At 38.3% G+C, this 14,977-nt stretch overlaps 1 protein-coding gene across 4 annotated transcripts in view; it reads right to left on the reverse strand.

Annotated features, from left to right (window-relative positions):
- HSD17B12 (hydroxysteroid 17-beta dehydrogenase 12) overlaps nucleotides 1-14,977 on the reverse strand; it is a 162,434-nt gene that overhangs the window by 125,145 nt on the left and 22,312 nt on the right. For 2 of the 4 annotated variants that reach the window (XM_027114950.1, XM_027114948.1), the window contains one exon: nucleotides 12,854-12,964. The exons of the other annotated variants lie outside the window; for them this stretch is intronic. In XM_027114950.1, the coding sequence (XP_026970751.1) occupies nucleotides 12,854-12,899 (46 nt within the window). In that variant the 5' untranslated portion in view covers nucleotides 12,900-12,964. The remainder of the gene's footprint in view (nucleotides 1-12,853; nucleotides 12,965-14,977) is intronic. 4 annotated transcript variants of the gene reach the window in all.

Raw genomic sequence — 14,977 nt, forward strand, 5'->3', positions numbered from 1 at the left:
TAGACCAAGAAAAGAAAAGAAATTGCTATTTCTCTTGCCCTATGGTCCCCTGAATTCAGGAAGTAAGACTTCCATTAACACATCATTCAATTTACAAAATAGAATGCAGAGGAACCTACATTTGGATTGCTCCCATGGGTAGAACAGCCCTTTTACATGTATCTAAATTTATGGAGGACCTACTCTGTGCCAAACACAGTAGCAAGCACTTTACAGATAATTTAATTGTCCCAACACTCAATTAGTAGCTACCCCAGCAACTATGCGAGGGTTATAGATAATAAGATCTTATTATAGTATCTAATTTTTATTTTGGGGGCCACACCATGCAGCTTGCAGGATCTTAGCTCCCCAATCAGAGACTGAACCCGGGCCCCAGCAGTGAAAGCACCAAGTCCCAAGCACTGAAGTGCCAGGGAATTCCCAATATCTAATTTTATAAATAAAGTAACCATCTCAGAAAGGTTAAGTGACTTGCCAATGGTCACATCATCCTAAATCTGATCCCCAGAACATGAACCCACTACGCAATAGAACACTGACTTATAAACTTGAAAGTGCCTAAAACAGTCACATTTAGCAAGGATGCATGGTGCATACATAAATACTCCAAAGAGTTCCTTGCTCATTAATCTGATGATGCACAATCCAACTTTATTTTTCATTATTCCTTTACCAGCCTCTTAACCCCAGCCAATTTGTCTGGTATTTCCCAAATATAACATGCCAGGGAATGGGCCCCATGTTGTGCTCAATACTGAGAAGGACGTTTCTCTTTACTCTCTACCCCCGTTACCTTCCAGTAATCTGAACCTCTAAACTTTACAGACAACAACAATCATTAAGTCCAGCTGATTTAATCACATCCTAGCCTCTAGGATGTCAAAGCCTGACTAACCTGTTATTCGAAGCTAAATACTGTTCACAAGTTCAAAATAACTGGAAGCAAAGAAACAGAACTGAAGTTCTCTTTTTATCTAGTTCTAATCCTAATGGTTAATTAGATCATGAGGGATTCCCCTGGTGGTGCAGTGGTTAAGAATCCGCCTGCCAATACAGGGGACATGGGTTTGAGCCCTGGTCTGGGAAGATCCCACATGCCATGGAGCAACTAAGCCCGTGCGCCACAACTACTGCGCCTGCGCTCCAGAGCCTGCGAGCCACAACTACTGAGCCCGCGTGCCACAACTACTGAAGCCCACGCGCCTAGAGCCCGTGCTCTGCAGCAAGAGAAGCCACCGCAATAAGAAGCCCACGCACCACAAGGAAGAGTAGCCCCCGCTCATGGCAACTAGAGAAAGCCAACACGCAGCAACGAAGACCCAACACTGCCAAAAATATAAATAAATAAATTAAAAAAAAAATTAGATCATGAAATAAGGCAAGGAAGGGAATTCCCTGGCAGTCCAATGGTTAGGACTCTGCGCTTTCACTGTGGCCAGCCCGGGTTCAATCCCTGGTCAGGGAACTAACATCCCACAGGCCGCACAGTGCGGCCAAAGAAATAAGGCAAAGAAAAAGAATGAGTTGATGGCATAGTTACAAGATTCTTATCTCTGATATGTTACGTAATCCTGGCTCCATTTTCTTCTTCACAGTGGAGTAGGTAACATTCAAATGACAATTGTCCAGTCTATGTAATTGTTTTATATTCAACATAAACCATAACATTCCCTCTAAGCCTATGTAAGAAATTTACATCTCGTAAATGCCTACAGGCTTGAAGTTTACTTCAACAAGTCCAAACTGGAACAGTCCTTTAGCTCAAAACAAGAAATAATTAGTTCTTGACACACCTTATGATTATATGCATTTAACTGGAAGAGTGATAACTAAATCAAACATTTCCTTAGCTGATCAACAGCACGAAACACACTCGTGGGACAACAGTGTCTATTACATGAGTGTCCTTGAAATATATAATTCAGGCCTGATAAAAGTGGAAGAGTTATAATGAGATCTACTTGGGAATTCCGATAATTAACTTCTTCTGAATGGTCTGAATTTATACACACCAAAGTAGATACAGATATAGATATAGATATAGATATAGATATAGATATAGATAGATATGGAGGGTCTAGTGTAGATTATTTGGTTTATTTCAACCAAACTCATCCAGTTTAAGCTCTTAACAATATTCTTCAGATAAGAAGTGGGTAAATTCCTCCAACAAAGAGACGCCGGATTTTAGCCACTTTGACAAATAAGTCCCTCCCAACTAAAAAGCTATTCTGCTTTCAACTAGGTTTATCACAGTAACATTGCAATAAAGTCATATTTTAAGCCAGAGTTTCCTAGTAAATAATTTCTTTTTCAAGGATCAAATACTTCCCTAGCCTAAACGTTCATGCTTCGGCCAAAGAAGCCTCACCACATCCGTAGGTACTTTACACCTAGAAGAAATCAAATTCATTCTGACTCAGGCCTGGTCAAGAACTTCAAAACATTGTCCAGCAACTATACTTCAATAAAAAATAAAATAAAAAAGAACTTCAAAACAGCTTCCCCAATAAACAATTTATGATATATATCTTGAAGATTGGCTAGTATCAACAACAAATTTGAGGAAGGAAATGAAGAATCTAATCTATTCTCTCCAAGTTTTTTTTTTCTTATCCCTGAAAAGCCAAAACCATGGAAGCACGGAAGCACAGTTCTCTCCTATCAGACGACATCTAGCTGAATCCTCTGTACTTTTTAAGAAAACCCAAGACTGCCAATGAAATTATGCTAAGCAACTTAATGACTATCACACTTTTCAAAATGAACACTCAGTGAGATACATTTTCAACCTAATCCTTTTAAAGGAGCTTCATATAACCCAACACCATGTTTCTCAGTTACAGAGATCATATTCTATTGATATATTAAAAAGGGGTGAGTTGACTAGCAGTCAGGAAACCTTGGTTCTAGCCCTGGTTCTGCTAGCTCAGTGAACCTTGACCACTAATTAACATTTCTGAGCCTCAATTTCAGCATCTTTTTAAGTGTAGTCACATATTAAATGAATAGCCAAGACCCTATGGTTCCATGGCTATGATGAATACAAAGTCATGGTCATGACTTCTTTCTCACCTTTAATTATTGAAACAAACACACATCCACAAGTGTTAGAAACAGTACACGTCAAGTCAGACCTATGATTTATGATAATAAAATAGACCTACAGCTAGCTCATCTTTAGAAAGTCAAGAAAGAAAGAACATGAGTAACTGAATCAAAAACTCTTTTAACTGTTTTCAACTTTTCTTCCAAAAAAAGTTAACAAGAAAGGTAGAAAACTTGAGGCTTGTTTTATAACTTTATTTCACCTGTGAACCATTGGTGTTCTGGAGGTGGTAAAGATCAGTGAAATGATTTTCTGCTTGTTGCTTGAAGCCTGCTTTATTCAAGTTCATGGATAAGTCCTCGCTCAGATGCAGTGGTTAGGTAGCAAGCACAGCTGTCTGGGAGCATTATGGACCCAAAGGACACATACTCTCCTCTCTTCAAGAAGCTACCTCCTTCAAACATTAATTCTAACAAAAGGCTGATCTAAAATGCAATCTTATGTACTTTTCAGCAGTCCCATTTATTTACTTATACGTCTTTTTATTCCACAAAGGAACTGTGGCAACTCACTGGGCTCTAGTAAAAGTTCCACAACTCTTTCGAATGTAAATTATTTAACAAAGTCTCACAGTCTGAACTAGAGCTGAAAAAGAGAAACAGTAAGGTCTCTGATGCCTGATGTTAAAGTTATGTTGTTTACTGACCTATTCACCTACCTTACAGGTATGCTGGAAAGATTAATACCATCTATTTAATGTTTTGAAAAGATCTTCAATTCCTCACAAGATTAGGATGCCTCACTGCTCAACTCATAAATTTCAGTGTTCTACTAGATTCTAGTAGATGTACAGTAGCCCTTAATTGTACAGTTTTTCTTAATTGGTCATTGATCCTTAAGAAACAAGGGCATCTGAAGCAATTCTTTAAATGTCATGCCTTTCCATGCCATCTGCTGGCCCTTACTAACTTAACGCTCTATTGCCTTTCCTTTTTAGTTTTTCAGAATGAACATGACCTTTAAGATGCTGGTGTACCGCAGCATTGTTTGCAATAGCAAAATCGAAACCATTCAACAATAAGGGACCACTAAATAAATTACACAGAATATATAATTAAGAATATATATACTGTATATGGATATAGTAGATATACAGTATATAATTATGGTATATATAGTAATACATAGTATATCCATACACGTGTATACTACATATACTATATATAATACCTATATTATATATGATAGTATGTCAATACAATAGAAACACAATGCAGCCATCAAAAATTATAGCACCAAAGAACAGCTATTGGCAGTGAAAGGTGTCTGTGATATATTGCTAAGTGAAGACAAATTGGAGAAAAACCATGAGGAACAAAATTGACTATATTTGTTTTAACGACATTTATTTCTCCTAAAGATCCTTAGTTGGAATTTCTAATGACCATTATCTAATGATGAGCCAAAAGAAGCTTATCAAAAACCTAGCTTATAAACAAGCCAATTCCCAGATGCAATAGTAGGAATGACAAGTACGATTGCTATCTTTTATATAAAAAAAGATTTACACATACACATGTATGTGTATGTTTGTGTGTACGTTGGAAAAAGTCTAAAAGGTCATACATAGACCAAGAAGTTGATGGTAGTTACCTCTAGGTAGAGGACTGTAAGTAATTTTTATTTTCTTCTTTTTACTTAGCTGCATTTTCTACTTTTTCTATAATAATTAAATGTATTTCTTACATAATGTTTTTTTAAAGTTTAAAATTCAAATAAAATTATATTCTGTAAGTGCTAACTTAAACTGAATTACACTATGGAAGTCCCTATGTGGTTATTGCCTCAGTGAGATGGTCTGTTCTAGAAATGAAACAAAATAAAGAGCTGAACCTATTCTACCACTCCTGGAGAAGTGGACAGCCATGCCCACTGTACTCTCACTGCTTCAATCCATCTCTCCGGACCTGAGACCCAGAGGTATAGTGGGGAAAACAAAAGAGAAACAGGACTGACCAAAGGCCAAAAAGGATAAGAGGGTATTGAGAGGGGAATTTTGTGGGTTTTCTACTGTTTTACCGTAATACCAAGTACTTGGAGAAAGGCAGTTGTAAAATTCAGCATTAAGAGATGATGGTTTACTCTATGTGGGCAATTTATAGCAACAAAGGGCCTTATAATCCTGAGTTACTTTTCTAGCAAGCTAAAGATTCAAACAGACTCAAAGTTCCCACAAAGTTGTCTCTAAACTGGATCTTCCCTGGAGCCATCTACTCAGCTTTCATTTAAAGACAACAGAGCCAAAATAAAAAAAAAAAATAAAGACAACAGAGCCACTTTTAGTGAGCCAGCTGATAACATATAACATAAGAATAATTAAGGAAATAGTGAGGACTGCTGCAATATTTTACATTGAATTTGTTCCCTCTTGGCCTTTAAATAGGCTACGGTCTTCTCTGCATGTGCTACCTGACTATACAATTGTCACCTTCACTGAGAATAAACATGACATTGTATCATGACCGAGTCCTCCATGCAATGTATATATAAGTAAGTTTACCCTTTAGGTAATAACTGTGGTCTCATATTTATATACTGTATAAATAACATCTGTTCTTTGAATTATTATGTAAAGCAAACTCCCCAATTAACTTAATAGAAGCCTTGAGGGTCTTTTTGGAATGTAAACATCCCGTCCTACTTTAGCTATTTTTGTAAATTTATATTCTCTTACACCAGGTTTCCTTAAGAGTGGACCACACCTGTATGCTGATGGATTGGCAGCTTCTAATTTGGGACAGAATGTATACAAGAAACTAGATGGAAATTTTAATAGACAGGCCATGTCATAACATTTGTTCTATAAGAGCTATTCAGATACTACCTAAATGTGCTTAATCTTGGAAACTCAGTCCTTTAGAAGGCCAACACTGAAGCTGCAAAAGTCCTTTTTCATTTAATTCAAGAGATAACCAAGAGAAAAACAAACAAAAAAGATACTCTCTCTATGAGCAAAGGATTCTAATGGTACCTGATGAGGAAAGTATATGCTTGAGGCTTACTTGTGGGAAGACTATCTGTGAAGTATAAGAGTTCTGGACCAAATCACATCTACTGGTAAGCCGAGTGGTAGAGGTCAGGGATAGGAGTGTTTGTATGAGCCATCTCAGGCCCAACTCAGGCCCTTGATTTCTCCTTCCTTCCTTTGCTCAGGATTTAGGGATGCAACCTACTTACATTCCATTAGCATTACTCTCACCTACTTGATCCTCTGGACTAGAGAATGAGATGCTATCTCTCTGGCTGCCGCTTTCCTTGTTCTCGAAGACAAATAACCCTGATCCAAGCTACTCAACTACCTCAATGCACCTGTCTATAAAATGGCACTAGCAATAGTACTTAACTCAGAGACTAGGATATGAATATGGATATCAAATCCTTACAACAGTTCCTGGCACATAATTAGCATTATATGTGCTAATTATACGTGTCAGCCATTATGTTTCATTATTATTACTGTTTAGAACAATGTTTGACATAAAAGCACTATATACTAGTATCATTATTGGTGTTTGAAGTATCTGATTGCTAATTGTTATATAAAGCAAGAATAATAACATTAACACAGAAGATTTTTTTAATTTAGAAAACTTACAAAAATCTTACATTCATGGTTCCTGACTACTTGATGACTAACACAGAAAGTCCATTTTGGGGATGGCCCTCCATCCTTCCTTACATTTATTGTGTATTTTCTCTTAGCCTTCATTTACTAAAACTCTACTGTTCTCTTATGACCTAATTAAATGGGCCTTCCTTTATGAAGCTTTTTCTGAAGTCCACCTCCTAGTACACTAATAACTTACATTTTTATTTTATTTTGCCTCTCTCCCTAGTTAGAATAAAAGCTTTAGGAGGGTAGGGACTGTTATATTTTACTTATTGATGAATCCCTGTGCCTAGAATAGGAGCTGGCATATAGATTTTCAATAAACATTACTGAATGATGAATATTCAATCTGGCCTGCCCTAGACCTCTTATTAGATAAATAAATACCTATCTATTTAAGCCACCAGAGTCAGGTATTCTGTTATTTATAGCTGAATACAATCCTGACTGTTAGAGCACTATAGAATACTCATCAAATATTCGTTATTATCCCTGTTATTGCTATTACTGTTATTATAAATTAACTAGCATTTATTATGTGCTTACTAGGTTCTAGGCATGATGGTCTATATCCTTAGCATATTGCTAAATAAGCACCATCTTTTCTTTCTTTTTTTTTTGTGGTACGCGGGCCTCTCACTGTTGTGGCCTCTCCCATTGCAGGGCACAAGCTCCGGACGTGCAGGCTCAGCGGCCATGGCTCATGGGCCTAGCCGCTCCGTGGCACGTGGGATCTTCCCGGTCCGGGGCACGAACCCATGTCCCCTGCCTCAGCAGGCGGACTCTCAACCACTGCGCCACCAGGGAAGCCCAAGCACCATCTTTTTTAACGTTTACAGTCAGTAGCTTCAAGGTACATACCAATTTTGTAGATGAAGAAACTGAGGCTCGGAGAAGCTAAATAATTTGCCCAAGGTAACAGAACTAGGAGATGACAAGCACAAGTTGAAAACCCAAATTTCCGGCTCCTGCGCCTACAATCTTCCCCAGTAAACTATACAACCATGTCTGTGAAATATCCACATATATCTTCTCTCTTTAAAATAACTACAAACTCTACAAGTCAGGAAGCCTGTTTTCCAAGCCTTGGTATCTACCAGAGCAATTAATGTGTTAGGACCTGAAGTATCTACTCAGTAAACATTTATTAGGGAGATGGGCAAGTGAATACCACGCCCACTTTGGAAATCTAAACTTTTATAAAAATGAGACGTGAGTATACTTTGTTAAAAAAAAAAAGAATTTACTATATTTATGAGCTGCCCCTTGCTTTCTCTTGATTGCAGGGATTCTCCTGTTGTGGCTGTATCTGGCACTCAACCATCCAGAATAAAAGAAGGGCCTCCTAACAAATGATTGGTGTTGTATGTATTTAGAGATAATGATGGACTTATTTTCAACACAAACCAATAGGCTTTCTGCCACATATAGTAACCCCTAGGCCCTTACGCAGCTACCGCTCATGCAAAATAATGCCAGTCCCTAGTTGGGTGAGACAAGTAAGTAAACACACACACACACACTGCATACAAATACATACATAAAATAACATATCTGGAGAAGGCAGCCAAAAACTGAATGGGCCCATGAAGTGAGAGCCTCCAATGCACACGTTCCTCTTTTCCTTGCCTACAGTTCAGTAATCTATAACAGTTTTCCCGTAATAGATAATAAGCAGAGATGCGTGAGCAGCTGCAGAGAGATGAATGAACTGTGTGATGCTGAAAATCTGTGAATTGAAGTATCTGATACATGAATTGCAATAAAAAAAACAATTCTCCTCCTCCAAACAGTTACAGGAACAAATCAAAGGGAAAGGAAAAGAGTTGGAGGGAAAATGAGACAAAGAATAAAATCTGGTCTGTGTGACACATTTATAAAACTGATGGCCTGTCAGCAAGACACTGATGAATATTTTCGCAGGATAAAAATGGCATCCCAGTGTCTAAAAATAATCCCTTGCGCTGCAGACCTGTCTGGTTCAGCTACACCACTGGAATACAAACACTCTCACTCACTAGCACATTTTGACTCAAGGTTTCAAAAAGAAGGAAAAACTGAACGTTTTGTTACCAAGAGGACTTATTTTTTGTGGTTTTCAATCAGTTATGCTCTCTATAAAATATCCATTTGAATTTAAATTAAGTTTAAATGATTTTCGTTTACTAAAAAAGGTAAAATAAGTGGTAACAGCAATAAACCATTAACTCACCTTATATAAAAGATTATTTCCTCCCAGCCCAATTATAGTAAAATAGAGTGGCATCATAACCATCTCGTGATAATAGCCTAAAATCACAATTTGAAAATAAAATCATGAATTATTTCTAAGGCTTGCTGACTTGAATGGCAGATCTAGTCAAAACACCATCTCCAAATGACTCTGGAGATAGGGTGAAAAACCTATTATCTCATTTTGCATCTAAACTCCACAATAAAAAGCTGTTAGCTCATGTGGAAAAGTGAAGTTACTGTCCTTCACAAGCAGCACTTTAATCCATCAAAGCCATTCATTCACCTCCCTCAATTCTGCTTTATGTAGTTAGGAGTCTGGTCTCAGCTAAATGCTGGTTTCAATGCTAAGAGTTACGCCCCTCTAGAAGGCTCTCCCAGAACATTTTGATTACTATCATGCCACCATTTTTAATAGTAAAAACAAATGAACTCTCCATAACAATAGCATATGAATAACAAATGACACATGACCCTTTATGACCACGCCCAGTTGGAATAAATAGGGGAAAAAAAACAAATCGACATTTTTTTCAGGGGCACATGAAGTTTTTACAAGATAGTACAAAAAACACTGCCTAACTCTGGAAGGTATTTGGTTGTACTACTAATTTCACAGTAAATGGCTGCACATTAAAAAATATATATCCTCCAATACACATCCATATGCTTCACTGCGTCTCAATCTAAATAGTGGCAAAGTTTCCTAATGAATAAAAAAGCACGTTTAAAAAGCCATAAGATAAAAAAATTTCATTTTTAGGAGTTTTTATTATCATCAATCTTATTTTCATAGTAGGTATCACAAACTTAATAACAGTCACAGTAAAACTCTTGATTCCCACTTCAAGCTTGATCGTCTTGCAGACTCCCCATGGGACCACCCATCAGCTACTCAAGCCAAAAGCCTAGAAGTCAGCTCTGATTCTTCCTTCCCACATCCTATACCCAATCCACCCACAAGACCTGTCCACTCTGTCTCTCACATATATACCATGTACAAGCATTTCTCATGCCCTAAAGCACCATACCCTAGTTCAAGGGGCCACCATGCACATCTCTCCTAGATGACTGCAAGGCTCCTTAGTGCCCATCCAGCTTCCACCCTTGGCCACTCCAGTCTATTCACCACACGGCGGTCAGAGTCACCTTTACAAAAGTGAATGGCATCAAATCACATCACTACCCCTCTTGAATTCCTCCATGACTTCCCAATATTCAGAATGAATAAAATCCAAAGTCCTTTCCATGTCCTATGGGATCTTTCATGGCCTCATCTATACCTACCTCTTCTACTACCATTTTCCCCCTTACACTCCACACCTAGTCACACAGCTCAGCCAAAGGCCTTGCCTTTTCTCAAACACACCAAGCCCAGTCCCACCTGTGGGTCTTCTTACTTGCTTTTCCCTCTGTCTGGAACACTCTTACTGTAGACCTTCACAAGATTGGCTCCTTCTCATCACTAAGGTCTCCACTCAATATCATGTCTTCAGAGAGGCCTCCCTGACCATCCTACCTAAATTATCCCCACCACTTCACCACTCACATACCAGTTACTTTCAATCCTCTTTATCCTTCCTTTATTCCATCAGAGCACTTATCACTATGTGTGATTCTATTATTTATGGAGCTAGTTGACTATATTCAAGGAGGGAAAGATGGATAATAATCTCTATGTCTGTCTTACACATCACTGTATCCCCTAAAAAACCTACTGTACAAATCAATCATCTACAAAAGCAAAGAATACAAATTCAAATACCAAATTATTTCCAGATAGAAATAAACTAAACTGTTTAATTTTCAAGCAGAATTTTCAAGAAGATATAGAGGGCACAGGATTGGCAAAAGATTCTCAAATTAAGAAATGGTGTCAGGGTAAATATCAAATCAAGGGTTTGTCCCTAAAATCTTTTGTTGAGATCCTGGAAATATTTAAGGCATTATCTAGTAGACTCTTCTCACCTATACAAAGGGACTTGTAAGAATCGTAAGGACCTTGTCTTATAGATGCAAACCAAAGACAAGTCTGTCTTGGAAAAAATAATGGATGTAGCTTTGGGGACATAAAATCAACCCCCAATAAAATTCACAGAAACTCTCAAAGTTTCTAAGAAAATCGTAGTGCTAAAAGCACTACCATCTTGGACTAAAAGAGAAAGAAACAGTTCAAAATGAAAAAAATGTGTCGGGGGGGAGGTCCCAACTTCATATAGATAGGAAGCATGTTGAAAAAGCTACTCAGCTGCAAATATAACTCATCTCTTATGGAAAAGAAAAGCAGCAGAGGAGAAAGCCAGAAGAACAAAGGGTAGAGCTGACAGTCTCAGAAAACAACATACTAGGGAACAACTCCCAAAGAGCAGAAATGGGCACAAAACAAGGAACATTTTCAATATGTGGAATAAGAAAACTGGCAACATAGTGCCCAGCTGGATTTCAAAATTGCTATGGACCAGTGATAGCTATGTACTTCTCATTCTTCCTTTTTTTGAATGGGAATACCTACTGCAATTTTCCTGTCCCTGTCTCACCAGTATATGTTGGGTGTGGGTGGGTCAGGTGAGCGGGGTAGGCAACTTGTCTTCTTAGTTCATAGACCTCTAGATCATAAGAAGCTGTACCAGAGCAGAGGTGCCTGAGAAACTTCATGTGCATCTGTTCTTTATTTAAATGATAAGGTCCTCAACTTCAGGTTGAAGTAATGGGATAAAACTTCTCCAAAACTTCTGGAAGAGGGGTAAGTGTATTCTGCATGTGGAAGAGATGTGAATTGTTATGCTTAGAGGGCTGACTGTAGTAGATCATTTCCAAAGATGGCTGCAACAATATCTCCCATCTTATGCCACTTTGCTATGGGAATCTGCCACTCTTCCATCAAAAGGTGGAACCCTTTCCCTCCCACTTGATTCTGGGAGGGTCCTGTGACTTGTTCTGACAAACAGAATGTGGCAGAAGTGACACTGTATGATTTCCAGGTCAAGGCTTTAGGATACCTTACAACTTCTGTTTTTACCTCCTTGGAACAATCTCATTGCCATGTAAAGCTCAACCCAGTGTAGTGAATGAGAGACCACCTAGAAATGCCACATGGAGAAGAACTGAGGCTCCCCTCAAAGAGTTCCAAGACCACAGATATGGAGGTGAGGCCGTCTTGAACGTTCTAGCCCCAGTGGAGCTGCCTCAGCAATTACCATGTGAAATAAAGTTGTATCCACTGAGCCCTGCCCAAATTCCTGATCCACAAATCACTAGCAATAATATATTTGGTTGCTTTCTTAAACCATTGAGTTTTAGGATAGCTTGTTATATACAACAGGTAAGTGAAACACTGGGTGGAGGGGTGGGAAGGCCACTGTGAATAATAAAAATGTCTGAATTTTTCAAGTTTGAAAAAAACACATTTTAATACTTTTAAACATTCACAGTGACTTTTAGGATAATAACCTAGGACTCATTTCTTCATTCACCAATATTTACCGAGCACCTAATATGTGTCAGGAACTGTTCTAGGCCCTGGGAAAACAGCAGTGAATTAAAGTCCTGTGGAGACAGCAGGAGCAAAGGTGTGAAAGTAGGAACGAGCAAGGGAAACAGAGACCTTTAGCGATCTGCTTTAATAAATAAAATGATTTCTAGTAAGTACATCAATATTGTAAGTTAGTGTTTGCCAAATAGCTAAATCTAGTTTTAACTTTCTCCTTGAAATTGTTACTTGGATGCTTTATCACTGTACCAGGAGTTCTTTTTAGCCCAACCCTTCTTCAGGCTGAGCTAGAAGAAAAAAATGAGGTCAAGATGATGTAATACCAGTAGTAAATTTTGAACACCTGAGTTTTCAGGTATCTTCAGTGTCCTAAATTTATTCCCTGATTAGAACATGAGCACTTTCGCACCTTTGCTCCTGCTGTCTCCTCTTCCTGGAGTGCCCTTCCCCGACATTCTTCACCTGGAGGACTCCCGATGTCCTCATCAGTCAGGGGCTTCTCCTGCTCTTCCACTGCATCCTTTGCATAAATAGAGCACAGTACTGAACATACTATATTATAATTTCTTATTTATTTGTTTAATTGCCCCCACTAGATTGTTAGCTCCTCCAAGGGAGGGCTTTTCTTCCATTTCTAACCCAGAAATCTACGTATAATCGTAAATGAAAAATAAATGTCTGTTGAATGAATAAGCCTTAAACTTTGATTAAATCATGGTCCCCTCACCTGTAAAATGGGGCTAATAATCCAAGAAGAAGATTGAATTGCAGCTGCCTGGGAAACTATAAAGCATCATTCAAACTTTTTTTTTTTTTTTTGCAATACGCGGGCCTCTCACTGTTGTGGCCTCTCCCGTTGTGGAGCACAGGCTCCGGACGTACAGGCCCAGCGGCCATGGCTCACGGGCCCAGCTGCTCCACGGCATGTGGGATCTTCCCGGACCAGCGCACGAACCCATGTCCCCTGCATCAGCAGGCGGACTCTCAACCACTGTACCACCAGGGAAGCCCCATTCAAACTTTTTAACATTATTTACCAGACATGATTTGGTGTGTTGGGTTTTTTTGCTTCGTTTTAATCAGTCACTCCATTTGCAGTCAGTTTTCATATCCTGTGTATCCGTATTTTAACATGTAATTGTATTTAACATGAAGAAAACCTTCATGGTTTATGCTATACCCAAAGGGCACAAACACTTTAATTTGTGGGTTTGAAGAGTCACAGAATTCTAGACCTAAACAGACACATCAACTTAGTTTTCAGAACAAAATTCCTCTTCTTTCCACATAAAGGTAGTTATTTTAAAGCCAGATGTTTACATATTATAGAATCTCAGGCAAGATTATAAAAATGCAAAGGACTGAATGGATATGCATACATACCATCAGTCATAATCCAATCTCTGATATATCTATCACTCAGCAGAGGCACTTTAAATCTATACTGTCCATCACAATAGTCACTAGCCACATGGCTATTAATTTTTATTTAATTTTAATTTCAATTAGATAAAACTAAAAATTCAGTTCCTCAGTTGCACTAGCCACATTTCAAGTGCTCAAAGGCCACATGTAGTTGGTGACTACCAAACCATACAGTGCACATATAGAATATTCCCATCATTGGGCTTCCCTGGTGGCACAGTGGTTAAGAATCCGCCTGCCAATGCAGGGGACACGGGTTCGAGCCCTGGTCCGGGAAGATCTCACATGCCGAGGAGCAACTAAGCCTGTGCGCCACAACTACTGAGCCTGTGTTCTAGAGTCCACAAGCCACAACTACTGGAGCCCATGCTCAGCAACAAGAGAAGCCGCCACAGTGAGAAGCCTGCACACATGAAGAGTAGCTCCCACTCGCCACAACTAGAGAAACCCCGTGCGCAGCAACGAAGACCCAATGCAGCCAAAAATAAAATAAAAAATAAATTTATTTAAAGAAAAATAAGAAATATTCCCATCATCATGGAAAGTTCTATTGGACAACACTGCCTTCCGTGAAACAGTTTCATATCAAATTACTGAGCGAATTCTTTTAATATGGCTTTCTGCCTGCAGTAATGAAAACAGTGTGATAATTCAGAAGAAATGTTAAACAGAGGGGTAGTCAGAAGAAAAGGAAATATATCATTTTTTCATAGGTTGAGAGGATGCAAGTTTATGTAAAAATTCATTCTTTGAAGTGACTAATCCAATTAATGGCAATACTAATTGGCAATGCTAATTTTGTTTAGCAAACTTTCTTCCCTGTAACATAGACCTTTTTCTTAATGTACACCTTCAACATCACCATCTTTGGAGTTTGGGTAAAAGGAGCAATCTTCTAAAAGCTTTCCCATGTTAAAAGTCTGATCACTTTCTTCAAATTAATATATCACACTATACTTTTAAAGTATTTTATCTCCTAAAATATATAAAGCATATTTTATTTGGGACTCTAATAGCTAAATGTTAATTCTATAAAATCTAACTTTAGAATACACTTTTGGAAGAGTTTCTTTCTAAAGCATTAAAATAAATATCTCTGCAAACTTAT

Source organism: Aethalodelphis obliquidens, unplaced genomic scaffold (assembly GCF_003676395.1).
Source record: "Aethalodelphis obliquidens isolate GAN/ISIS:26980383/991018 unplaced genomic scaffold, ASM367639v1 scaffold14, whole genome shotgun sequence".
Lineage (NCBI taxonomy): Eukaryota > Metazoa > Chordata > Mammalia > Artiodactyla > Delphinidae > Aethalodelphis > Aethalodelphis obliquidens.